At 43.2% G+C, this 25,743-nt stretch overlaps 1 protein-coding gene across 1 annotated transcript in view; it reads left to right on the top strand.

The window, feature by feature from the left end:
• The first annotated feature begins 5,373 nt into the window (after nucleotides 1-5,373).
• Nucleotides 5,374-25,743, top strand: part of RASGRF2 (Ras protein specific guanine nucleotide releasing factor 2) — a 97,908-nt gene continuing 77,538 nt past the window's right edge. Inside the window, exon 1 of the mRNA XM_035099765.3 lies at nucleotides 5,374-6,759. Within this exon, the coding sequence (XP_034955656.2) occupies nucleotides 6,475-6,759 (285 nt within the window). The 5' untranslated portion in view covers nucleotides 5,374-6,474. The remainder of the gene's footprint in view (nucleotides 6,760-25,743) is intronic.

Below are 25,743 nucleotides of genomic sequence, written 5' to 3'. Positions count from 1 at the left end.
TGTACAGTCATACCTCGGTTTAAGTACGCTTCGGTTTGAGTACTTTCCGTTTAAGTACTCCGTGGACCGTCTGGAACAGATTAATCCAATTTCCATTACTTTCAATGGGAAAGTTCACTTCAGGTTAAGTACAGACTTCCGGAACCAATTGTGTACTTAAACCGAGGTACCACTGTACCTCATTCTGAAGGAAACTTGAACTCTGAGTAAGTGCCTGGAACTCCTGGAATCTCACACTGCTCAGAGAGAGGGGTAGCGTGCAACAATATGTAACACTAAGCTGTTTATTTACTATCTTGCTTTCCAGGCAAAGATTGTCTCCCTAAGCAGCTCACGTCAAAAAGAAAAAAAAAATAGACAGGCACTGCCCTGAGGCTTATAAACTAGAAAGTGAAAGACACAAGGAAAAGGAGGTTGAGGTGAATGGTGCAGGAGGGAGATCAGTTTGACATTGCCAGAACAAAGTCGTAAACAGTAAAAAAATCCACATGGATCTTGCTGCTTGTCTTGCTAGAGGTGCTGAAACTGACCCAGCAATCCATGTCCCTCTGGGTAGTGGCAGAGGCTTCCTCTCACTCCTGAAGCCCAAGGGCAAGTGGTAATTGGAGTAAAAGGTGGCAGGAGGTGAGGGAAGTGAGCTACCTGCAGTATCCTCATTCTCATCCTCTGGCAGATGTATGGGGCTAGGTTGGCCTTATTTTTTGACAAGATGTTCATGCTAGAAGGCAGGGGATGCAACCTGCCAGAGATTTTTCTCTCCACAAGATAGTGGAGACCAGAGTGTTTCCCCAGTTCAAGCTATGGTTTAGTAGTGTTACATGAGAATGAAACCACAAGCTCACTATGTGAAGCAATCTTCATGGTGTTTGTTTGTTTTCTAAGTACTGCAACACTTTAAAGTTCAAGGAATAGCAGTAGTAATACTACTAGCAACACTGAAAATGACAAGGACATTGAATAGGATTTCAAATACAATAAAATAGTACATAGAAAATATTTAAATATAGTAGTTTTGAATTAAATCCAGAATTGTACAGTTCCCATATTCTTATCTAAAGTAAAGCCTTCCAGAGATCTTTACAATCAATTATTATTCATCAATTATTTAGTTGACTGCCTCTCAGTGAAGTCACACTTAAAGCTTAAAATAGGGTTAGTTTGAAGTGGATTATACTAGGAAAATACATAAACTTCCACAAGCTATATAAGCCAGTGGAAAATAGTTCCCTGCTATATTTTGGAGAGGTTCAGAACTGCATAACAGATTAAATGTTTATATTCAGGGGACTATAGGGAATGATAGCTACATCTGGTTTATGAACCGTTTCTATTGAAATGATTTTTCAAACTTCTGTAGCAGATGTTTGCAGGCTTTCTAAGAGAATTCATCTGTATTTGTCTCATGGGGTGTTGTGCATTGGCAGTGCATCTACAATGCTTTCTTGCCTTTTCTGTATAACGCCGGCTGTATCAGTTGACAACAGGTCTGTGCGCTTTTCCTTTCTAATGAAGTAAAATTGCCGAGAACATGCTTTCAGAGTATAGTGCTAAAGCGAGCCTTTCTAAATTTTTGAACACTATTTCTTAGTGATGCAGATGTTTTGAATGTCTGCTCTTGGGCAACATTCAAGCTGAATATAAACTATTAGTGGTGAAATTCCACCCTGATATAACATGTTGCTTTAGTGCTAATTTTGTTGCCATAGTTACCAAGTTCCTTTTGATACATTTAGCAATGCCAAACATTTTGCTTGTTGAGTTCTCCTATCAGAACATCTCAGTTGACTCATGTTGGAGAATAATCTGGGTGTTTAAGAATTATGCAATCTCCATCATGATGTACCAGTATCTTTTCCATCATGGAGAGTGAACTTTCTTCCCAAATGTTCTTTGGGAAACACACTGTGGCAAGACCTTTGATGTGCTTAATTGATGAAGATAGGAACATAGGAAGCTACCCAGGAGTTGGGTAAGTTAATATATGATAGCCATCTTCAAATATCTAAAGGGCTGTCACAAAGATGATGGACCTGTTGCTCCAAAGTAGGACTCAGACTATTGGGTTCAAATTTAAAGATCAGAAGGAAGGGTATTTTCACAAAACATTGGGAAGAATGACCTGGTGTTACAAGCTGTTCAACAATGGAACAGACATTATTGGAAGATAAGAGTACCCTATCATAGAATTGTAGAGTTGGACAGGACCCCGAGGGTCATGTAGTCCTACCCCCTGCAATGCAGGAATATGAACTAAGGTATCCATGACAGATGGCCACCCAATCTCTGCTTAAAATCTTCCAATGAAGAAGAGTCCTTTGTTAGACATTTTAAAGTAGATACAGGGTTTCCTGCATCTGGAGGCAGCTGTACTAGTTGACCTCTGAGGTGCCTTTCAATTCTACAAAAAAGCACAAGGCAGGCTCAATAGCACTTTTCAGGGTCATGTAAGAGTCAATACAACATACTGTAGTATGCTTGTAAAACAGGAGTAGAATTCACCTGCAAGTAATGGATCTATGAACACCGTTTACTGGAAATAGAGGATACAAGAATAAATACTACATGTAGCCTCTAAGTGCAATTTCATAGCAAACCAAAATTAAGGTGGGAACGGGAAATATCTGTAGCTACCACCAACTAATTGCTAAAACTCTACAGTTTTGTTGTAGTGGAAATGTGACACTGGCATCTACATGGACTTGCATCTTCTAGTCCAAAAAGCTCCTTATGCAACATCCTGGCTGGATCAGGACACGTAGGCATAGAGTGGGAGTACATTAAGCATGATTTTAAGGGACCCAGGTGGCGCTGTGGTTAAACCACTGAGCCTAGGGCTTGCTGACCAGAAGGTCTGCGGTTCGAATCCCTGTGACGGGGTGAGCTCCCGTTGCTTGGTCCCAGCTCCTGCCAACCTAGCAGTTCGAAAGCACGTCAAAATGCAAGTAGATAAATAGGAACCGCTACAGCGGGAAGGTAAACGGCGTTTCCATGTGCTGCTCTGGTTTGCCAGAAGCGGCTTTGTCATGCTGGCCACATGACCTGGAAGCTATACGCCGGCTCCCTCGGCCAATAATGCGAGATGAGCGCGCAACCCCAGAGTCGGTCACGACTGGACCTAATGGTCAGGGGTCCCTTTACCTTTACCTTTTACAGCAGTTTCAGTGTACAGTACTAGAAATATTTGTGCTTAACTTGCTGATTAATTTACCCCCTTTTTTACTGTAAAAATATTTTGAATACCAGGTTGTTCTTGTTTTTTGAAATGTGTACCATTAGGAAATGCACGAGGTTGCAATAACTTTTAAAAAAAAATAGCTGGAAAACACTCATAAAATAAGATTTTAAGTATTTAGACTACATGGTCATTACTGTATAACCCAACATAAGCCATCTTATGGGTATCGTGCCCCCTTCCACATACACAATTGACTGAACTGCAGTGAGAGATTTTACAGAGAGGGTTTTGTGATATGTTAAGCTGAAAAAGAAGATTCATAAATGTGAAATTATACCATTGTGTATACAGAAAAAGAATTAAATTAATAGAAACCTCCTGTTATAACTTAGTTAGTATATCCTGTTTGCTTTTAAAATGTAGCTATGGTTTTATTGTAGCTGGAAATCCTTTACGGTGATTAGTGCAGAGGGATGTCAATTCTACAGAGATTCTAATGGCAAACAGCTGGAACAGCTGGTCAATTCGGATTTTGCCAATTTGTTTGATCTTGTGGGAGATATCTTGCAAGTTTGAGTGACCTTGCAGCTGAGCTGCTATTGCAGCAAGAGAATATGTCAGCCTTACTTTCACTGAGTTTGATTTTTAGCTCAGCTTGCTGCTCAACGCAAATTAATAATTGCAATAACCTGCTTCTGTATAAATAGTAGAGGGTGGTTACTTTTTAAAAATCTCACCAGGATCAAGTTCATCTGAGCACTATAAATCACTCTAAAGTAGTCTAGGGGAATGAGAAAAATGTCCAGATCACTGCAGAATGGCTTTCATTTCTATTTTATTAAAATGGCCGGAAACAAAGAAAGCATGTTATTCTTTGTAACAGGACTTGGCTTTATGCACATACAAATCTAATTGATGAATTAATTAATAAAGTGATTAACAGTGCAATCCTGCCTACCCAAAAGTAAATCCTTGGAGCTCAATGAGACATCCCTATGAGCAAGTGTCTAAAGTAAATGACTAAAGTAATAAGGTTTTAGTCTTAAACTTATGGGCCAATTGACTGATATTTCATTAATCAAGCAGCTCGTATTTAAATTTAGAAGAACACAGGCATCTAAGCTTTTGTGTTTAGGTGGAAAATGTGTTGTGTTTAGGTGGAAAATGAACTAATGCAGACATCCTGAGAAGCAGGGGTAGGGGAGTGTGAGTGTGGGGAAAGCATATTCACAATAAATTTCTTATTGTAATATTTAACTTCCCTTTCTGGCTACTAGCAGAGTTGAGGAAAGCAACTATATGGCGAGAATAGTGGTCAAGAGGTAATGCCTACTTGAAAGTCACACCTTGCCTTCTTATCCTTCCAAACTGTGTGTGGGCACAGAAAGGCTGCCCCTTTTTTTCTGGCAGGGCTCTAGTGTTTTCAACAACTGCATAACAAGCTTGAAAACACTGGATGCTAGCCAGAAGCTTCTCCTGCTACTACATTTCCAAGCCAGGAAAAAAGGCTTCAGTTGTTTAATTTGTGCCTGCCCTATATTTATTTTCAAAACTTGTACCCTGCCCTTAATCACAAGACACCAGGGTGGGTTACAACAATAAATACTTAGAACAATAAACATAAAACACAGTAAAATATCAGCAATCTGTCAATTTCCTCACATACAGACGAAATCCTCATTGTTAAAAGGAGTGAAGAAAAATGCAGGTACCGGTATTTGGCTGGCATCTAAAGCTAAATGTTAGTGTCAGCTGAACCTTCAAGGGCAGTTTGTTTTACAAGCAGTATGCTATTTCAGACTTCACTCAGCACTGCAAATATCAGCAGGCACTGCCTAGGTTGTTGTTTGTCCCTCATTGCGTCCAGTCACTTGAAGGGATGTAACTCAGCATTAAAAAACATACTCTGCATGCAAAAGGTCCCATGTTCAATTCCTGGTGTCCCCAGGTAAGACAGGGAAAGATTCCTGCCTAAATCCCTGGAGAGCTGCAAGCCTGTCAGTGCAAACAATGCTAAGCCACCAACTCTGAATAAGGAAGGCAGCTTGCTGTGTTCCACGCCTCTGCACTCCTTCATCTTACTCAGATGACAAGGAGAAACTGAGCTGGGTGTCATCAGCGCACTGGAAACACCTTATCCCAAATTCCCTGGTGACCAGCTACTAGTGATGTCAATTCTAAAACAAAGGATTCCTGTTAAGAAGGAAAAGTAGACTGCCTTTATGAACTGGGTGTGGAAAATAGTCTCACTATTATTATTTGCATGCTTGACACCAGGCCTGAACCTTGGCACTAGAAAGGGGTTCTGGAGCTGAACGTTTGCTAAGCCCTGCCGCGTGCCCTGTGAGTATCTGAAGGCATTTTATGATCGCTCTATGCTAGTCTCTCCGTCCAGAAAGCAACGCTAGAGAGCCTAGGAGCGCCCTGAGCCGTTCACTTAACTTCGCCAAGCGTTTTTTTGTTTGTTTCGCGGCTATACCACAGACGTGGACGCGCTGCAGTCTCCCTCTCCCTCTCTCCAGCCGTGGAAATCTGTGCCTGTCTTACTCCTCTCGGCTTCCTTTTTTCACGCTCCCTTCGGCCAGCTCGACTGGCTGGAGATAAACCCCCTGGAGGCGGTGGGGGAGGAGAGAGAGAGAGGGAGCTCAGCTCCGTTCGCGCAGCGAGAGAGGGAGCGAGGTGGAAGCGCGCGCAGTCCCAGGGAGGGGTCGTGCGCTCTGGCAGCGGCGGCGACTTTGCTCTTTAAATTGGTCTCAAAGCCGATTACAGCTGATCTCCCACGTGATATTTCCCCTTCTGGCTCCTGGCGGAGTTTGGGGCGGGGAGGGGGGGGGTTGACACAGCAGCAGGAAGAGGAGCAAGAAGGAGCCGGGGAGCCAGCTCGTGCTGGGAAGAACCCGCGAAAAAGCGCGCCTCGCAGAACTTTTTTTTTTCTGGGCGAAAGGCGCGTAAGGGAAAGTCCTTCGCCAGCAGCTAGGGATGCGTAGGAAGCCCAGGGACAGACCGAGGAACCGGCAGCAGCAGCTCAGGGTCGAAGTGGAGGAGCAATAGCGCCCGGGAAGGAGGCGGAGGCTGCACCACCTGAAGCAGCAGCAGCAGCAGCAGCAGCGCCGGCGCGAGGGTCCTCATTGGCGCGCCACGACGGAGCGTGGCTGGCTCGGGTTGCCCCGCCCCGCCTTGGCCGTCGAGAGAAGCCGCGCTCAGGATGAGACGCTTTCGCTGCTGCTCGATGCCGGGCTCGCTCTGAGGGGGAAGGTTGACCAGGAGGCGCCCGGGACCCGGCGGCGGGTGGAGGCAATATGCAGAAGAGCGTGCGCTACAACGAGGGGCACGCCCTGTACCTGGCGGTGCTGGCTCGCAAGGAGGGCACCAAGCGCGGCTACCTGAGCAAGAAGACGGCGGAGACGAGCCGCTGGCACGACAAGTGGTTCGCGCTCTACCAGAACGTGCTCTTCTACTTCGAGAGCGAGCAGAGCGCCCGGCCCGCGGGCATGTACATGCTGGAAGGCTGCACCTGCGAGAGGGCGCCGGCCCCCAAGGGCGCCTCCGCCGTCAGCGCCAAGGAGGCCGCGCTGGACAAGCAGGTAGCTGCCCTTTCCCCGCCCGAGCCCCGTCCGACGGGGCGCCCTCCGCTCCCACACCTTCGGCTTCCTTCGCGCGCTTCTTCCTCCGGCGTCGCCTTTCAGAGTGTCAGCAAAGGAAGCGGCTCCTCCGGGCAGGGTGGGCTGGGGGTTGCCTGCCCAGAGCGAGGACCCCGGAAAGGGCACTGAATGGGGCAAGCTGGGGCTGGGCGGGTCGGCTATGGACGGCACGCTGTAGCGGAAGTTCTGAACAGGCCGGTGTCCGTCGACCGTCGATGAAGCGTGTGGAGGAGAGGGAGGGAGAGCTCCGTGGGGCTGCCCGCTTTGCAAGCCGCTGGTCCCCAAGCGTGCATGCTCCGAGGTCCCTAGGACAGGGCTAGTGTGCGCCATCCCCTTTGCCTCTTCTGTGTGTGTCCTATGGGGATACAGGTGAGGATGCCATTCTGCACATCGACCCGCGTGTGCAGTAAGGGATGGGATGGGTTTTGTCTGGGTAACTTCGTCTGTGGTGTCGGAAATCCAGCCGTCACCAACACGATGTTGCCATTTTGCCTTCTTTTTAAAGAGGTGGTCAGTTTCTACAAGATTTTGGGCTTTCCAAGTGGAAATTGCACTTGTGAGCCCTTCCCCAGATTTGAGTGACATGAATAAGGGGGAACTGGAATGAGGGATAGTATGTTGCTCCACTTAGCTAATTACGGTAGTCTACCTGTATGGTTGAGCTGCTCCAGCCCTGCCCTTCTGCCATGCTAGATGTGTGTGGGCAAGCTGCAGTTCAATACACTCCAAACGTATTTTGAACCATCTTGTTCTTTATTATTTTTGCTATTGGCACCTTTCTAGGGCAGATACTTGATAAAAAACAGATCCAGATGCTGCTCAAATAGAGTTCCTAGACTTAATATATCAAAAATAGAAATAAAAATTCAGTAGCTCCTTAGAGACCAACTAAGTTTGTCATTGGTATGAGCTTTCGTGTGCATGCACACTTTTTCAATAGTAACTACCGGGTATACATATCCTTAGCTGCTTTGGAGAATTTGTAAGAAGCCACAGTGATATTGATGGGTTCATTACTTTTATTTTTTTTTCTTGCTACTATTTCTTTCTCCACGAGAGACCAAATATTCGACACTACAGGACAGGGGGAAGTGGTGATTAGAAATTCAGCAAGCATAATTCCATATTTGTTAGAAAGGATTTGAAATACTATCCTGTTTTGTTCCTACAGTATAAAGTATTGTGCCTTATGTATGATTTTTTGTTGTTGATGGTGAGCAAATATAGCCTGTGGTACCCACTTCTTGGAAAAAACACACCGTCTGGAATTATCCTAAACAAGCTGGAGTTTCTTGATTGCTTAGAGTGAGATTTTATAAAATATGGTAGTTGGAATATATATACCTTTAAATATTCAGTTTATGGCTTGGCAACAGCTAGTTCTGGTGCTTCTAAGCACTTTAATCCTGAATAAAACAAAAGAGGGTTTTGTTTTGTTTTACGAAAGCATTTATATGCTAACTTATAAAATCTGCTCATAAGCTAAACTAAATGGGTTTAATTTGGTACAAATTGCAAGTAAAACTTGTTTTAGTTTAGTTTCTTTAAACGTAACTCTAATATAAATTGTATATGTGAACTGCAGGTCCAAATTCTCCAGCTGTTTACACAATCATATATAGACCCAAATACTTGAGCAGTAATACTTACGAGAGGCACTACAGCCTCTGAATACAAGGATTCGAAGAATCTAGTCATTACAGTAGGATAGGAGCCACAAGAAAGTCAGGGATTAGCACTGGTTTTAGTTTCTAGTCATTTGGAGATAGAATTGGTAGCCTTAAAGTTCAGTAATGCATGTGCAAATGTATTTTTTCAATTGGTATCTGGAAGCAGGGATATTTTAGACCTACAGATGGATCTGTAAAGTTGAGTGGTGGAACTTGGTTACTGAATTATGTTGTAAATTGCTATGGACTCCTTTCTTGATAAGCTTACAAAATGAGGACAAATTATATTACCCAGATACGTGTGATATGTGTTGGAAAATAATATGAAGAGGCAGTACTAATGGAACAGATATTTGATCCAAGCTTCTTAGGCTGTGTACACATTATTTGCTTAAACAGCAGCTAGGTTTTTCCTTTTCACAGTTTGGATTGAAGTTGGTTTGGGGGCTGGGGGGAAACACATCAAAATGCAGTCTTGCATAAGAAACAGCAGGTTAGATATGAATTGTGGCTAATGTTGTGTGTACACCACACAACCCAAACCAGTGGTGGGAACACATTGGATGTAGACTAAAGGATACTGTTTACAGAGTTTTGGTAAAGCTGTTCTTATTTTATCTACAGGTGGTGTTGGTCTGCCGTAGTAAAATAATAATAATAATAAAAATCCTTCCAGTAGCACCTTAGAGACCAACTAAGTTTGTCATTGGTATGAGCTTTCGTGTGCATGCACACTTCTTCAGATACTTTATTTTATCTGTAAGCCATCTTGAGTCCCTGTCAGGGGTAAAAGTAGGGTGTAAATAAATACATAATAACAAAAATGTTAAAAAGAATTTTTAAAGTTTCTTCTTTTTGTTGTATTTGCTGCAACAGTGTAACATTGCTATATCCCTCTGGAATTTATTGGCCTTGTTATTGCTTTGTTAGAATCAGGAGTTAGATTTGCACCTGGTAGGTATTGACTCACCTGTTTCTGACTTCTGTAATCAAACAGGTGTCAGTTGTTTTGGAAGTGTTTCCCCTCCCCCAAAAAGAGAGAGAGAAAGAGAGAAACCCTTCTCGAACTGTAAGCTTTTGACTTCTTTGTTTTTTACAAGATAAGAATACATTGTTGAACAGCTTCAAAAATCTTCCCATCAATTTAAACAGTAATGGAAAAACAAACGCTTCTAGGAGAGCTACATTGGTAAAGCATCTCACCTGGTTTGACATGTGATTCAGCAACAATCATGTAAGTGCACTTATTGGAAGTTCCACTGAAATCAAGTGGACCTTCAAGTGAATGTTCTTTGGTATTTGTTTTTCTACTTTTGTAACTGTGTTGGGCATAATGATTCCAGATTTAGCTAGCAAGATCTAACAAAAAATAAATAAATCCTTTGGTGGTGCATACTTCATTTTAGTGAGCTGCCAGTCTACACCCACAAGTAAAATTATATCTAATTTTAGGCGTTAATGCTTGCACATTGGGACAGCCAATGCAGAGAGGGAGGTGGCTTTCCTTCTTTCTCAGACAGAACAAACCTTTTACATGCTCTTGATGTGTTCTGCTTTTGCTTAGGAAATAAGGTAGTCCTGAAACATTACTAAAAGATAAATTTGTTCTACATCTTAATCTGAATCGTGATTCATTAGAAATAAGTCCCATGGATTTAAATGGAATGCATTTCTCTATAGCTAGTCCTGCAGGGCAGTTTTATGCATGTTTACCCAGAAATGGCACTGTGGACCCAGGTGGCGCTGTGGGTTAAACCACTGAGCCTAGGGCTTGCTGATCAGAAGGTCGGCGGTTCGAATCCCTGCAACGGGGTGAGCTTCTGTTGCTTGGTCCCAGCTCCTGCCCACCTAGCAGTTCGAAAGCACATCAAAGTGCAAGTAGATAAATAGGGACCGCTCCGGCGGGAAGGTAAACGGCGTTTCCGTGCACTGCTCTGGTTCGCCAGAAGCAGCTTTGTCATGCTGGCCACATGACCCGGAAGCTGTCTGCGGACAAACGCCGGCTCCCTCGGCCTATAGAGCAAGATGAGCGCCACAACCCCAGAGTCGGACACGACTGGACCTGATGGTCAGGGGCCCCTTTACCTTTACCTTTACCCAGAAATAATTCCATTAAGGCTGGTGGAACTTGCTTACATTTAAGTATGCATAGGATTACAGCTTTGGAGACCCAACTCTTTGTCCCCATGCTGCATTCTAGAATGATGTATGGTTTGGAACAGTCCCTATACTGGTTTGAAACCACAATTCATGGCATTGTGCTGGCACCAAAAGCGGTCTACTGACTTTTGCTATAGTTCTGCATCTGCATCTTGTGCGCATCACAGATTAGGATGCTTACACAATAACCCCAGGCTGTTTGGATCCATGGCGGGTCCTCATTGGCCCATAGGTCTTCTGCAACATTGGGCCTGTCACTGCCTTTCATCCCAACCTACTTCACAGGGATGATGTGAGCATAAAATGAACAGGGGAGAGCCATGCTATGCTTCTTTGAGCTCCTTGGACGAAAGGTGGGATATAAATGTAATACTGTAAACATTAAGTAATAATTCACACATTTGACTCTAGTCCACAAAAGCTTATGCCATAATCAATTTACTATCCACAAGGCTCTGCAATAAGTAGATTCTATTGAAATTAAGTAAAGTTCCATTTGAATTAGTAACCCAATTTACTAAATTAGCAAACGTCAGTAAAGTATATCTTTGTGGAGTAGATAGGCATATTTGCTTCTTTATAGAATAGTTAGAATATCAGATTAATTGCATAACATATGTGTTTGTTTGTGTGTGTGTACCTCCCTTTTACCAGTCTCAGTTTGAACTGTTTAATGTAGGGCTTTTAAAAATAGATAAATAAATTATCACTTCCATCACTGAAAGCTGTAGGATGAGAGAGGCAAAATCGCATTGTGATGTACAAACATTTGTTCCCCCTGGCACAAGTTGCTGTCTAGAAACTGAATGTCAGCAAAGCACCATGAGATGTGTGTACCAGATACTAGTACACTAACTACTTAACATTGACATTTTAGTGGTGCCATCAAATGCCCTAAACAGGCAGTGAAGTGGGCACAACTGCATACTTATTTCTTCCTTTCTTAAGAGTTTATTCCTCTTTCAGAATTTATTTTATATGGTGTTTGAGATCGAAAACGTGTAGCTGTAATACACTGAAAAAGAAAGGATTAGAAACTGCCACCAGAGCTGCAATTTGCATCCCACTTACTTCCTAGATATGCTCCCATAAGCACAAACATACAGTGCAGGCCTATACAAATTTTATTGGAAGTTGAGTCCAACTCACACAGTTGGAATTACTCTTGTGCAGACGTGCAGGTAAGTGCAGTCTCACATCACAATCATATTTTTTTCCTTTGGTTGCGATAATTTCTTTTTTTAGAGATGTATTTGCAGACAGCGTAAGAAAGCAATCAATGCAGCCAACCAATGCTGTCTGTCATATTAACCAAGAAATTTAAAACATAGCACTGTATGTTGGTGCCTAAAGGAGTTAGCACTGAGTTTCACTTCTTCACAGAGGATCTCCAAGTGAATTTAAAATCGTTACATTGACATCTAGGCAGTAGGCATTATTTAAAAACAGAAAAATGTAACCCCTGTGGTTCATTGATTGTACCAGGAAAAAATGAACATTTTATGTATTTTTGTAACAGCGAGAATATCAAGTCCTCTGACTAAAAATTTTCTGATTGAGAAAAGAGAGGGATGGAGACCCCGTTTCCCCCTGGATTTTGTTGGACTAAAACTCTGTTGATCCCTGGCTATTGCCTATGTTGGCTGAGGTTGATGGCAGCTGAAGTCCAACAGCACTTGAAGGGCCACAGATTCCTAGACTCAGATTAAGTCAATTCATTAGGGGAGTGTTGCTTGTTAACTGAAACTGTTCTTCTGGGTTTTGTTTTGTTTTTGTATAAAATGAATACATTTGTGAAAATGACATTAAAATGCATTATATTAGTAAAGTTTGATTGCCAGAATATGTACATTAGTCACAACTGCAGACCAAAATTAGGAGAAATTCGCATTAAAATGTTGAAGAATTTTCATGAGGATTTTTTTTAAAAAAGCAAATCACTGCAGAAACATTCAGAACTGAATTTATGACTGGAAAAATTGGAAGCACGATGAAGCAGATCCTTTCATCCCTGGAAGAGGGGGGGGGAAAACCTTTTGCCCTTTATCCCTTTTTAGCTGTAGGAGCTAGTTCTTCATAGACCTAATGGTTTTTATGTTTGTGCTGCTGCAAACATTGCAAATGAAAATTGGAAGGCCTGGGGGAGGGAAGAAGGGAGGCTTATCAAGCTGGTGTCCATCATTGTGGCCCAATAGGTGCAGTGAACTGAGAGAGCTTTTTGATAAGCAATCTCAAAATTACTCCCAAACAATGAAACTATGAAGGTCGCACAACATTTAGTCATATTAAAGCATTTTGTAGACAAATGTTCTTTCCCTAATGCTGTGTTCTCTACTTTGCAGCTTAGTGGCAGCTACCTTGGCTATAGGCCAGAACAAGTAATGGCATAAGTGTGTTTTTATAATAATTTAAAGGACCAATAGAAGAATTAAAATGGAAAGGAAACAGTGTGGACCTTATTAACGGTCTTTTGTCTTGTAAAACAATTGCCTTTGTCCTCGAAGCTTTGCTGAAAGGCAACAGGTAAATAACTTAATTAGTTGTTAAATAAACAAATCTCTGGTTTTTTTAAAAAAGCTCTAATGCAAAACAATTTCAGTTTGTTGGCATTCGGGAAATTGTAATGATGTAAGGAAAGACATTCAATTGCATGCATATCTGATCACTGTTGCTCTGTAAACCTTCTGCTGTCTTGCGCCGAGGTCCAGCGCCGAGGGCCTTCTGGCTGTTTCCTCGCTACGAGAAGCCAAGTTGCAGGGAACCAGGCAGAGGGCCTTCTCGGTAGTGGCACCCACCCTGTGGAATGCCCTCCCACCAGAGGTCAAAGAGAACAACAACTACCAGACCTTTAGAAGGCATCTCAAGGCAGCCCTGTTTAGGGAAGCTTTTAATGTGTGATGGATTTCTGTATGTTAATATTTTGTTGGAAGCCGCCCAGAGTGGCTGGGGGAACCCGGCCAGATGGGCGGGGTATAAATAATAAATTATTATTATTATTATTATTATTATTATTATTATTATTATTGCTTGGTGCAAATTGTAGTCTGAACTGCACAGACTGATCTCCTTTCAGAGCAGCAGAGGTGACCAGTACCATTTCACTGCCTGAGGCAAAACCGCCTGAGGTGCCAACACCACCCTGCCCAAACCTTGTTTACTGGGGTTGCAAGATCTCTCCAGAAGCAATCACTGCAGCCACACAACCCTTGCAGTGGCAGGGGTGGGTGGGGCCCCTGTAGCAGCACTGCCCTGCGGAATTTTGCCTTGTGAGGTGGGCTGCTTCATGGGCAGCCCAGCCATGCAGAACAGGACTCTACACAGGTATTAAGGCACTAGAGGAGGCTTCAGGTTGAGCAGAGGGTGGTGGGAAAGAGGAGATATTCCCCTTTCCAGAATTTCATCTACTAAAAATTGCGCCTCCCCCCCCCATGTGCATTATTCATGAAGCATAAACAAACTATGCAGACCCTCATATAGTTTGGGAAGAAAAGTAGGTTATGAAGGGGCAGTTTTGAACAGTGAAGCAGCTAGGGAGGGGAAAGGAAGAAAACATCACCCACTCCAGTTTTGTCTGATATAAGAAATATTTATATAAGAAAGATGGGGAGGGAACGAAAAAGAGTCTTAATGTGTAGTTTTATCTCCAGCTCTGTAATTCTGTGATTTCCTCACTTCTGGGTGTTCTGCCTTTTGACCAAAGAAGGCTTTGAAAAACCTTTCTTTATACAGTCACAAAACTGGTTTCAGGTTTTATTTATCTTGGAATATATGTATACTTCTTTCTGTACACCTTGAGGGGAAGATCATAACATCTAAGAAACAGGTGGAGAAGCCACATATCAGGAAAAGCCCAATTTCATACACGATGTTAGGAGATGTTGAGTTTGTGCCTCACTTTCTTGGAGTAAATTTCACTACATATCATTTGATTATCATAGTCTCATGCATTCATTGATTGCACATACTGTTAACCTTATCCTAGAATGTTTAGGTTTGATCAGTATTGCGCGGACTATATTCATTTTTCTTTATTTAACAAAATTTATATGCAGCTAGATTGTAAAAACAAAACAGAACCATCTCTAATAGGTTTGCATGAAGTATGAAGGCATTTAATCATCCCCACAAACTTCCTTCATTCTTTGAAATCTTAGCTTTCCTCCCCCCCCCCTGTGTTTTGGTAAGTGTAACCTTCATTGTGGTTTTCTAAACAGTGTTATGGGCAATTAAAGTAAATTGCTGAGCTGAGATTGCTAGACCACTTGGCAATGGACACAGCTCATTTGCAAGCTAATTCATGTAACTTTATTACAGTTGAGCTATAAGATCATTCCAGTCACTCAAATGTTGCTCTCTCTTTCATAATAAGCAACACCTAATTAGTTTTTTTTTTTGCAGAAGGAGATGTGTAGGCTAGAATTTATCAGGCAGAATAATGCCAATTTGTTGTAGTGGTTGACATGTTGTCTCAGGGGAGAGCTGGATTCAGATCCTTGTACATCTATAAAGCATGCTAGGTAGTCACTCTCTTTCCTAGCTTCTGCTACATCACAGTTTTTGAGGATAAAAGGGCAAGGAGGGGAAATAATTATTGCTACCCTAATTTGCTTAGAAGACAGATGGGAGGAAAAACAAATAGTATTAATAATAAATACCATTTACACTTTAAGGACCGTAATATCTGAAGGACCTCTTCTCCCTATATAAACCATTCCAGACTCTGCGTTCATCATCACTGGCCCTTCTTCACGTGCCTCTTCCATGGGAGGTCCGCCCCCCATCTGTACTGGCTCCCCATTTGTGGCATGCTCTCCCCAGAGAGGTTCGTATGGAACCTTCATTATATATTTTTAGATGCCATTCCTCTTCAACCAGGCCTTTGGCTGATTAATATTCTACAGATTTTTAAATGGGTATTGTTTTTCTGCTTTGTTTTACTTATTTTCTTGTTTTTATCCTGTACTTTATTCTGAGATCTTACTATAAAGGTGGCTTCTTCTTCTTCTTCTTGTTATAGCTACTCTAGCTTTTCTCTGGAGAGCAGTTCAAAAGCATGTCAAAGTGCAAGTAGATAAATAGGTATCGCTACAGCGGGAAGGTAAACAGCGTTTCCATGTGCTGCTCTGGTTCGCCAGAAGCGGCTTTGTCATGCTGGCCACATGACCTGGAAGCTATACGCTGGCTCCCTCGGCCAATAATGCGAGATGAGCGTCACAACCCCAGAGTCAGTCACGACTGGACCTAATGGTCAGGGGTCCCTTTACCTTTACTATAGTGTAGATTGAGACTTGGACCTTCTGTACTTAGGGCATGTTTTCAGAGCTGTAGTTGGTCCCCTTCCTAAGAGAACTCCCTGAGATTTGCTCACTGGATTATGGCACCTAAATGAATGTAAAAACTTCATTTTCCTATGGGATACATAATGGAGATTTTAAAGTCAAGGGTCATTGATTTTAAAGTCATTGATTTTAAAGTCAATGGAGATTTTAAAGTCACAAGGGTGCAATTAACTGAGAAGGTTGCCTGTATGGGTTCAGTTGAATGAATAAGCCACTCGCACATGAGATCTGGTTCATGGTGCTCTAAAACTCTCTTTTCAGCGTTTAAAAGTCTAGTGTGAGCAAAGGAGTATTCCTTTGATGTTACACAAGTTTTCCAAAAGAATATTCATTTACAAACTATTTTGGTAAAAACTGGAGTGCAGGTTAGAGGCATGTAGGGATGGGAAATTGCAGGTACAGACTTGTAATATCATGCACACACAGATTGAGGCTGTAGACCTAACTCTGCTTACTTGGAAGTATGGTAGCCCTGGTTGACATACTTCTGAGTAGCCATGGTTAGGATTGCACTGTAAAAAGTTTGTGGTGTTTCCATATTCTGAGTGGTACTGGAAATAATTGTTTTTCTTTTAGTCCATGTGCCTGAACTGCAAGTGCACCTAGCATTTTCATATACATGCCCTGAAGTTTTATCTGACTTCAAGGCTATTTTTATTTGATCCCGAACAGGAAGGATATGGTCAGGGTGGAGTACTGTGAGAAATTTTGCCAGTAAGTGGAGGGAAAACAATGTGAAAGATAGGCAAACAATTCTAAAACAATTTTGCTAAGTGTAACATTTTTGGAAATCATCCCAAAATTTGTTCCTTTGGGTTTTTTTAACGAATATTTTAATGCAATAGATAAGAAAACCAAGAACATGTAAGGAAAAAAACATGCTGCGGTGTATATCAGGAAAAACAGTTAGTGATGTTAATGAGGGTGTACCTTACAAGATTTGTCCCCTGAGATAAATTCTATAATGTGGTGCTCCTAGTTCAAATCGGAGCTTTAGTTCATACATTGGTATGTCCATATTACCGCATTTATTTGTTGTATTAATAGGCATCCAGTAGTGTTCTCTCTCACACACACTCTTTCAGGGTATTGAACAAAGGAGGAGAGGGGAGGAAAGTGATGGTAAAAACAAAAACAAAGAAAGCAGAGTCCAATCAGGTGTGGCTGGGTGCATGCTGAGATGTGGTGTACAACCAGCAGCACTATGTTGACATCATACCTTATTGAAAAAAGAAAATGGAGGAAGAAGAGGGGGAAAGTTAGGAAGCAAAGAAGAGAGTATCTGATGAAGCTGCGGACTTGAGAAAGAAGAAGGAGGCCCCACTGAAGCTGGATAATTTGAGCTTTGTCGAGGTTGTTAATTCGAAGATCTTTGTGATGAGGTGCAACCAAGCTGGTCAAATTCCTAAGGCAAAGGTAATAATGAGTCTTAAGTGAATTTAGGTGGTGATGAAAAACATGGCTCCTGTTCTTGTTCAGCCACTGACAATTAGCTGTGTGCTAATTTTGGAATGGATGAAAACTTGAATGAAAGGGGAATCATTCAGTTTATTTCCCATTCATTTCAAAAACAGTGCATTTTGTAGTCAACTGGTATGAATAGGTTTGATGTTTCATTACATTCATGCAATTTAAGGATGGGAATGGCTTCCTCCAGCAGCAGTGGCTCTTCTTCACCTGTTGGCTTTGTTCTGGCAGCCAATATCTTATTTAGCTGGAATACAGTATTGCATTGTTCTGGACCATTGTAGAGAAATATGACAGGCAGCAGATACATGTATGCATCTGTCAACATGAGCAAGTTCGTGCAAGTTGCAAGGCTTTAAAAGGGGATTTTAAATACACGGAGGGTAAAGCTATCAGTGGCTACTAGCTATGATGTCTATGTTTTACCTCCATTTTCCAGATACCAGTTGCTGGAAACTACAGTGGGAAGAGGGCTCTTGTGCTTGAATCCTGCTTGCAGGTTTCCCACAGGCATCTCATTGGTCTCTGAGAACAGGATACTGAACTAGATGAGCCATTGGCCTGATCCAGCAGGCTCTTCCTATGTTCTTATGCAGTAGTCCCCAACACAATCACCTTGTGTTCATGGAAGCCAGATTTATGCTTCAGACAGGGCTGCAGAGAGGCACTAGGTAAAGGGACCCCTGACCATTAGGTCCAGTCGTGACCGACTCTGGGGTTGCGACGCTCATCTCGCGTTATTGGCCGAGGGAGCCGGCATACAGCTTCCAGGTCATGTGGCCAGCATGACAAAGCCACTTCTGGCGAACCAGAGCAGCACACGGAAACACCGTTTACCTTCCCGCTGTAGCGGTACCTATTTATCTACAGTACTTGCACGTAGACATGTTTTCGAACTGCTAGGTTGGCAGGAGCTGGGACCGAGCAACAGAAGCTCACCCCGTCACAGGGATTCAAACCGCCAACCTTCTGATCAGCAAGCCCTAGGCTCTGTGGTTTAACCCACAGCGCCACCCGTTTCCCACAGAGAGGCATTATTTATACTCAAAATTCAAGAAATGAAGCTTTTTCAAGTGTGGAGATGCAGCAATAGCTTAAAGTCATTACCAAGGAGGCAGGTTTAGTCGTTGTTTGAGGAATATCCCTGCCTCCGGGTCTGGTCTTGACCGGATGGATACTGGAATCAGCAAGGAATACCCACATGAGCTGATGGTGCTGCTGTGCAATGCCAGGTAAATGATTCATAAGACCGCTGGCATCCATGACTTGATCATGGATGGAGGACTTGACCTGGCATGTGTAACACAGACTTGGTTGGATGGAGCAGATGTGCCTGTCCTTGCTGCTGCTTGTCCACCAGGTTTCTCTTACGCACAGCAACCCAGGCCTTGTGGGCGGGGAGGGGGGGTTGCAGTGATTTTTAGGAAGTCATTACAATAGTTTGCACCAGGCGTCATATTGGGAAGACCCAGTTCTCTCAGTGCATGTTCTGGAAGTTGGGCAATTGGGGCAGTACAGGATTCCTTTTGGTATACCGACCTCCCAGCTACACCAAGGATTCCCTGCCTGAGCTGCTTCAGGTCATGGTGGATGTTCTCCTGAAGACACCTAGTTTGGTTGTCCTAGGGGGATTTTCACATCCATGCCGACACGACCTTACATGGGGCTGCTTGAGACGTCGTGAAAAGCATGGCTTACATGGGGCTGTCCCTGAATAAGTCTGGCCCAACTCATAGCCGTGGACATGCCTTAGACCTGGTGTTCACCTCTATGGATATTGGTGATCTGACACTAAGTAAAAGTGAAACTAAAGAAGTGCCATGGGCAGATCATCTCCTGGTGCAACTGGACTTCTCCGCAACCCTTCCCCTCTGCAGGGAGGTAGGACCAATTTGGATGATCTGCCCCCGCCACTTAATGGATCCAAATGGTTTCCAGAGAGCGGTAGGGGATGGATTATCCCATGTTGATGGCCTTTCAGCTGATTCCCTGGTGGCCTGCTGGAATGTGTAGTAGTTAACCAGGGCTATTGACTGTTTGGCTCCGAAGTGCCCCCTCCGATTGCATGGAGCCCGGACAGCCCCATGGTTTTCCATGGATCTGAGGGCAGTGAAACAATCACTGAGACAGCTAGAGCGCTGGTAGTGGATAACTCATTCTGAAGCTGACCGGACACGGGTTAGAGCTCAATGTCAAGCCTGGAAATCAACACTGCAGCAATTGTCTTCATGTGTGTGTATTTGCTTCCCACCTTTAGGTTTTCTGGGGCTTGTTTCATGTGGAGGTAAATTATGTTTAACCGGATGCTTTCTGCGAATAAAGAAAGCCTCTCATTAACAGAAAGTGTACACTTTTCTCTGACCTGTGCAGCCTGGGTGATTTGGAATATGTTTAGAAATTCAGTTAGAATCAAATTAAACATTATGAATTATTGGTTGAGAAACATTATTGCAAGTATTTTGCCAAAAGTCACTAGCAACTTTACCATTGTATTGTTTTCATAAAAAAGGTTGCAATGGTATATAAATTCAGTTTGATAAGGGGGATGCTATTTATTTCTGTAAATGTGCTACTAAGGAATGTTTGGGTTTTGATGGGAGATCTTTTGATCAGTTACCATTGTGTTTACTTGTAATGTTCATATTTATGCCAGATGCAGAGAGATCCAACCAGAAAACCGCCATTAAAATAAATGGTAAGAGAGAAATGAGCAGGGCAGTCTCGAGCAGGTCGGGCGCCCTGGCGCTGAGGCACGGAGATCGCTCCGGCGCCTCCACCCTCGCAGCGCGCAGCATGGCTTCCGTGCGGCTTCGCCGCGCAGCGCCCTGCCTGCTGGCCCAGCACCCTGGCGCCCCGCGCCACCGGGACTATACCTAGAGCCAGCCCTGGAAATGAGACATCTGATTACTAAGCCTCTTTGCTTGCCTAACTCTGGTTTCTCTCATTCCTGAAAATCAGGGGTGGCAGCATGTAATCAAAGGGGTCAGTTTATCCTGGAGAATCTGGGCCATGGACCAGGAATGGTTAACTTCATAATAAGTTGGCACCATAGTATTGCATTAATAAAGTGGAGAAAGTTGGGTTGTTGTTTTTTTACTAGATACTACTCTTTGTCCATTTAGCCCTTTATTGTCTACTCTGGCTGGTAATAGCTTTCTCAGGCATAGTATTTTCCATTAGTTAGCACCTGATCCTTTTAACGGAAGAAGTCAGAGTTTATGAACAAGAGCCCTGCTGGATCAGGCAATAGACTCATCTAGTGCAGCATCCTGTTCTCAGAGAGGCCAACCTGGTTCCTATGGGAAACCTGCAGGCAGGAACTAAATGTTCCCCTCTCTCTTAAAATCATTACAACAAATGACTCCCTGCAAGTAGGAAATCAGCACCACCTATTAAAGCCTCAGTCTGTAATGTGCACCCTGCACCCTTCTGAAGTGGTGCAGCCCATTCTGCCACTTCAGACCCCCCTCAGTGTGCTATATGTGTACAGCAGACATAACTCTGAACTTTTAAAAAACTGAACATGCCATAACTATGTAAAAGTGGGCAAATCACTATCTTTCAGACATGCAATGAGGAAATACACTATTGTAAGCTGCCCTGTACTCTTATGGCAAGGTGAATAATAAATATAAATAAATATCCCAATTCTGCTTCGGTGGTCACCTCTCATAATACTAGAACTCAGGGTCACCAAGTGAAATTAATTGGTAATAGGTTCAAGACAGACAAAGGGAAGCTTTAAACCGCACCTTAACTAACATGAATTTACTGCCACAAGGTACTGTGGTGGCCACTAGCTTATATAAGGTGTGTGTGTGTTTTAAGGATTTGATAAGTCCATTAAAGAGTGATCTAGCCTGCCAGCCATGATAACTAAATCGAATGTCCATATTAGTCAACATAGCTCCAAATAAGCATATGCCAGGGTGACTGACAGCCAAGGGTTGTTGGCAGAAAGAGAATGCTAGATGAGACAGATCTTTGCTCCGATCCAGTAGATTAGTTCTTAAGATAGCACGTGATAGCAGTGTGGAGGCTTCCAGAAACATGGTTTATGCTACAGTTGCTCCACAGAGTGGTTGGATCTCATAGAGTGCCATATCACACATTTGTTGACATGGTGGTATGAGCAGAGGCGTAGCAAGGGGAGGCGGACCACCCCAGGTGTTATTGCTGTGGGGGGTTGCATTTGGTGCCCGCCCGCGACTCCCAAGCCTACCCTGAGCTGTCGATGGGGCTGTCGAAAAGCGGCGTGGCGGGGGTGTGACAAAAAAAATCTGCCCCGGGTACCACCTGGGCTTGCTACGCCTCTGGAACACCCTCCTACCAGATGTCAAAGAGAAAAGCAACTACCAGACTTTTAGAGGACATCTGAAGGCAGCCCTGTTTAGGGAAGCATTTAATGTTTGACAGACTGTATTTTAATATTTTGTTGGAAGCCGCCTAGAGTGACTGGGGAAACCCAGCCAGATGGGCGGGGTATAAATAAAATATTATTATTAATTTATTATTATTATTATTATTATTATTATTATTATTATTATTATTACAACTTTTAGAAGACATTTGAAGACAGCCCTGTATAGGGAAGTTTTTTTAAAATATTTAATGTTTTATTATGTTTTTATGTATGTTGGAAGCTGCCTAGAGTGACTGGGGCAACCCAGTCAGATGAGTGGGGTACAAATATAATGATGATGATGTCGGAAATCCCACAATTTTAAGTCCAGGGGAGATGGTGGCTGCAGGAAATGACCATTTAGCTTTGCAAAGAATTGGTCATCCAGGAAGAAAAGAAAATCCTGATGGAGAAAGAAGCAGAAGAATGAGAGGAAAGAACTGGATACTAAAGGAAGCTGAGGGAGCAAAGTGGAATAAGAAATGGCAGGAATAATCCTGGAGCAATATTAAACCATCACCACCACCATAAAGCTGTTTATTCCCAGGGCATGGTGTAGAACAGGCATCCCCAAACTGCAGCCCTCCAGTTGTTTTGGCCTACAACTCCCATGATCCCTAGCTAACTGGACCAGTGGTCAGGGAAGATGGGAATTGTAGTCCAAAACATCTGGAGGGCCGAGGTTTGGGGATGCCTGGTGTAGAAGAACATGAAGCTGTCACCCAGCAAAAGTTCAGCTGGTCTAGGTCCAGCAGTCCATGGATAGGAGGCCACCTGGTCACCCTGTGGATGCCAGATTGAATTATATTATGGGAAGGCAGGTGGGATATAAATGAATGAAATTAACTGAAGATAAGCACAGAGCCTTTGGGAAGTGTAGATATCACCCCATAACCCCAACTGCATTTGAACCAAGACAGAAAGGGGGATCATTGGATGTGCTGAAAGAATGTATGCGAGTGTCATGCTCTTTAGCCCAGCCATGAATCCAGTTTCCTAGGTCAAAATATGATGCTTTTTATATGCTTTTTATGGTAGTGTTTGGTGGAAGCTTGCATTGCAAGATTACTTTTCAGGGATTCTGAAAAGAATTCTGTTTACCATTAAACAGTAAATGGAATTTGAGCACATCCTATCCTTTAAAATCACAGCAATTATAGGTTTCCCAGTTTTACAGCACACTTGACTTTCAGTTCTTGTTCCTGATGTAAAATGTTATGGCTGTGGCATATTTCCCAGTGTGAGATTCCCGTTTGAGTGCATTTATTTACTGTTATTGTACATTTAGAAAATTACTTCCGAAATGGTAATATAATGAAACTGCTATAAATTCTTACCAGATGTATCAATGCACTCTGTGCAGGTGCAGTTATGCTGCTGGTTAACATTTAGCACACAGTAAAATATTTGCTTTATTTCAATATAACATAATAGAATCATTTATATTAAGAGCATTTAAACTTGATAGAATTATTAAACCAATTGGGGCAGATTTGAGGATGTTATAGTGAGAAACACTATTTCATCCATAAAGATTAAAGGCTTCAGTTCCGTCCACTGCAAGTGTAGCAGCCATGTCAAGAAGGGCCGTCACAGGACAAGGGTGGAGAATCTGTGGCCCACCAGATTTTGTTGGACTCCCATGTCCCATCTGCCCCAGCCAGTCAATGGTTTTGATGGGATTTGTAGTCCTCCAACAACTGGAGGGCCACAGGTTCATCACCCCTGACATATGGCATAATGGGACCCTCCTCCCGTCCCTCACCCACAATGTGTGCAGATAGCTATATGGACAGGCACTGCACCCATGTGCTATTGGGAATGATCAGCCTATTTATGCAAGCCATATTCCTAACTAGCTTGGCCTCTCCACTTGATCAAGGAAGTGAGCATTCATGTTAATAGCCAGTTGGCTGGATGCATGCCCAGCTGCATGGACTGAGGGGCTGGAAGAAGGGGAAAGACCTCCATGGGGTTCTGTGATGATCCCTCTGTGTAGATTTAATCAAAGCTTTGTTCTCTCTCTCCCCTTCCCCATAGGAGCTGGGCACTCGTGTTTCATGTGGTCTTTTGCCAATTATGATGAATTTCCCCTTCTCACATTTAATTGGCAAACTGAAGTTAATTAAGATGATGTTGAGCTAAGCAGTGACTGTATATTGAGAAAGTAATTGGATTCATGACATGTTTGTACAAATAATTAATTTGACATCTGCAAGGCCAAGCTGACCATTGTTAGAAAGGGGAAACGAACACTAAAATTTCATTCTTTTGATAGGATCCGTAATGATTCAGATATATTATAGATCAGGGGTGTCAAACTCAAATTCATCGGGGGCCGCATCAGCAGTTTGGTCACCCTCAAAGGGCCGGTTGTATCTGTAGGACTATGTGTCCACTCTTTATTATCATAAATTATTGTCACTGCATTCAATTATTACTGTTTTTTTGTAATAATGTAAGTAATAACTAGCTCTGAAAGCAGAAACATAGTCAGAATAATGGCAAGTAGATATTCAAATGTACAATTATTGTACAATTTATTGAAAAATGATTTTTGGTAACTGCACTGGGTGGTGGAGGCTCGCTAGGGTTTCATGCAGGACCTTTGCAGAGCTACTAGTACCTGGAGATGCTGGGGTCCTTCTGCATGCAGGACAGATGTTCTGCCAGTGAGCCACCACCCTTCACCAAAGGGACTGGCTGAGGTTGACTCACTGGAGCTGCTCTCCTGGTTCCACGGTTTAAGGGCCAGAAGTATAAAGCAGAATCCTATGTTTCTGAGGAGAGGGAGAGGGAGAGGGAGAGGGAGGGGAGGGGAGGGGAGGGAGTGAGGAAGGAAGGAGGGAGTGGGAGGGAGAGAGGAAGGAAGGAAGGAAAGAGGGGAGAGAAAGAAGAGTAGGAAATAAGGAAGAGAATAAAGAAGGAAAGAAAAAGAAAGAGGGAGAGAAGACAGAAATGGAGAAAGAAGGAAGGAAGTAGAGGGAAAGAAAGAATAAGAATGAGGGAGAGGAAGAAAGTTGGGAAGGACGGAAGGAAGGAAGGAAGGAAGGAAGGAAGGAAAGAGGGAGCAGGAGGGAGAGAGGAAGGAAAGAGGTGAGAGAAAGAAGAGTAGGAAAGAAGGAATAAAGAAGGAAAGAAAAAGAAAGAGGGAGAGAAGACAGAGATAAAGAAGGAAGGAAGGGGAGGGAAAGAAAGAATAAGAACGAGAGAGAGGAAGAAAGAAAGGGAAGGGGGGGGTCGCCGCCTTGATTCAGCGCCAGAAAAGAGCGCGAAGGGACCCAGGGGCAAAAAGCATTTCCCCGGCCCCAGCTGTTTGTCGGCACTTTGTTGGCGCGGCGCTTCAGCAGCAAGGTCCCGCTGGCTGGGGCGCTCGGCGGGCCACATGATGAGGTCTGGCGGGCCGGATTTGGCCCCCGGGCCTTGTGTTTGACACCCGTGTTATAGATGGTAGATAATCAATTCAGAATACAAATTTGTATCATTCATGTTGCACCCACAAAGACAATTTTGTTCTCATGGTTGATTGGCCCAAGTGCAAGCTCCTTCCATGTCCCTCTCCTAGACATGCACTTGCTTGCACTCCTTACTTATTAAACCATAGTTTCCTGTGACATCCAAACTGTTAAACTGACTTCATCACTGCTTTATAATTGATAATCTCCTGGTTTGTAAGCAGCTATAAACCAGTGATTCCTGTTTCAGACGTCATGAGAAACAGTGGTTTAATAAGCCAGGATAGAAGCACTGAAGCTAGAAGTGAGGAGAGAGAATGTAGCCACACAGCTTCTTCAGTCAATAAAATCATGGTTTATTGACTTAAGATTATTATGAAGCAGATCATAGGCTGAAATCTAAAAAGGTAAGACAAATAAATGCAGACTGGCTT

The sequence above is a fragment of the Zootoca vivipara genome, chromosome 10 (assembly GCF_965207765.1).
Source record: "Zootoca vivipara chromosome 10, rZooViv2.hap1.1, whole genome shotgun sequence".
NCBI lineage: Eukaryota > Metazoa > Chordata > Lepidosauria > Squamata > Lacertidae > Zootoca > Zootoca vivipara.
This window is presented reverse-complemented; position numbering and strand designations above follow the sequence as displayed.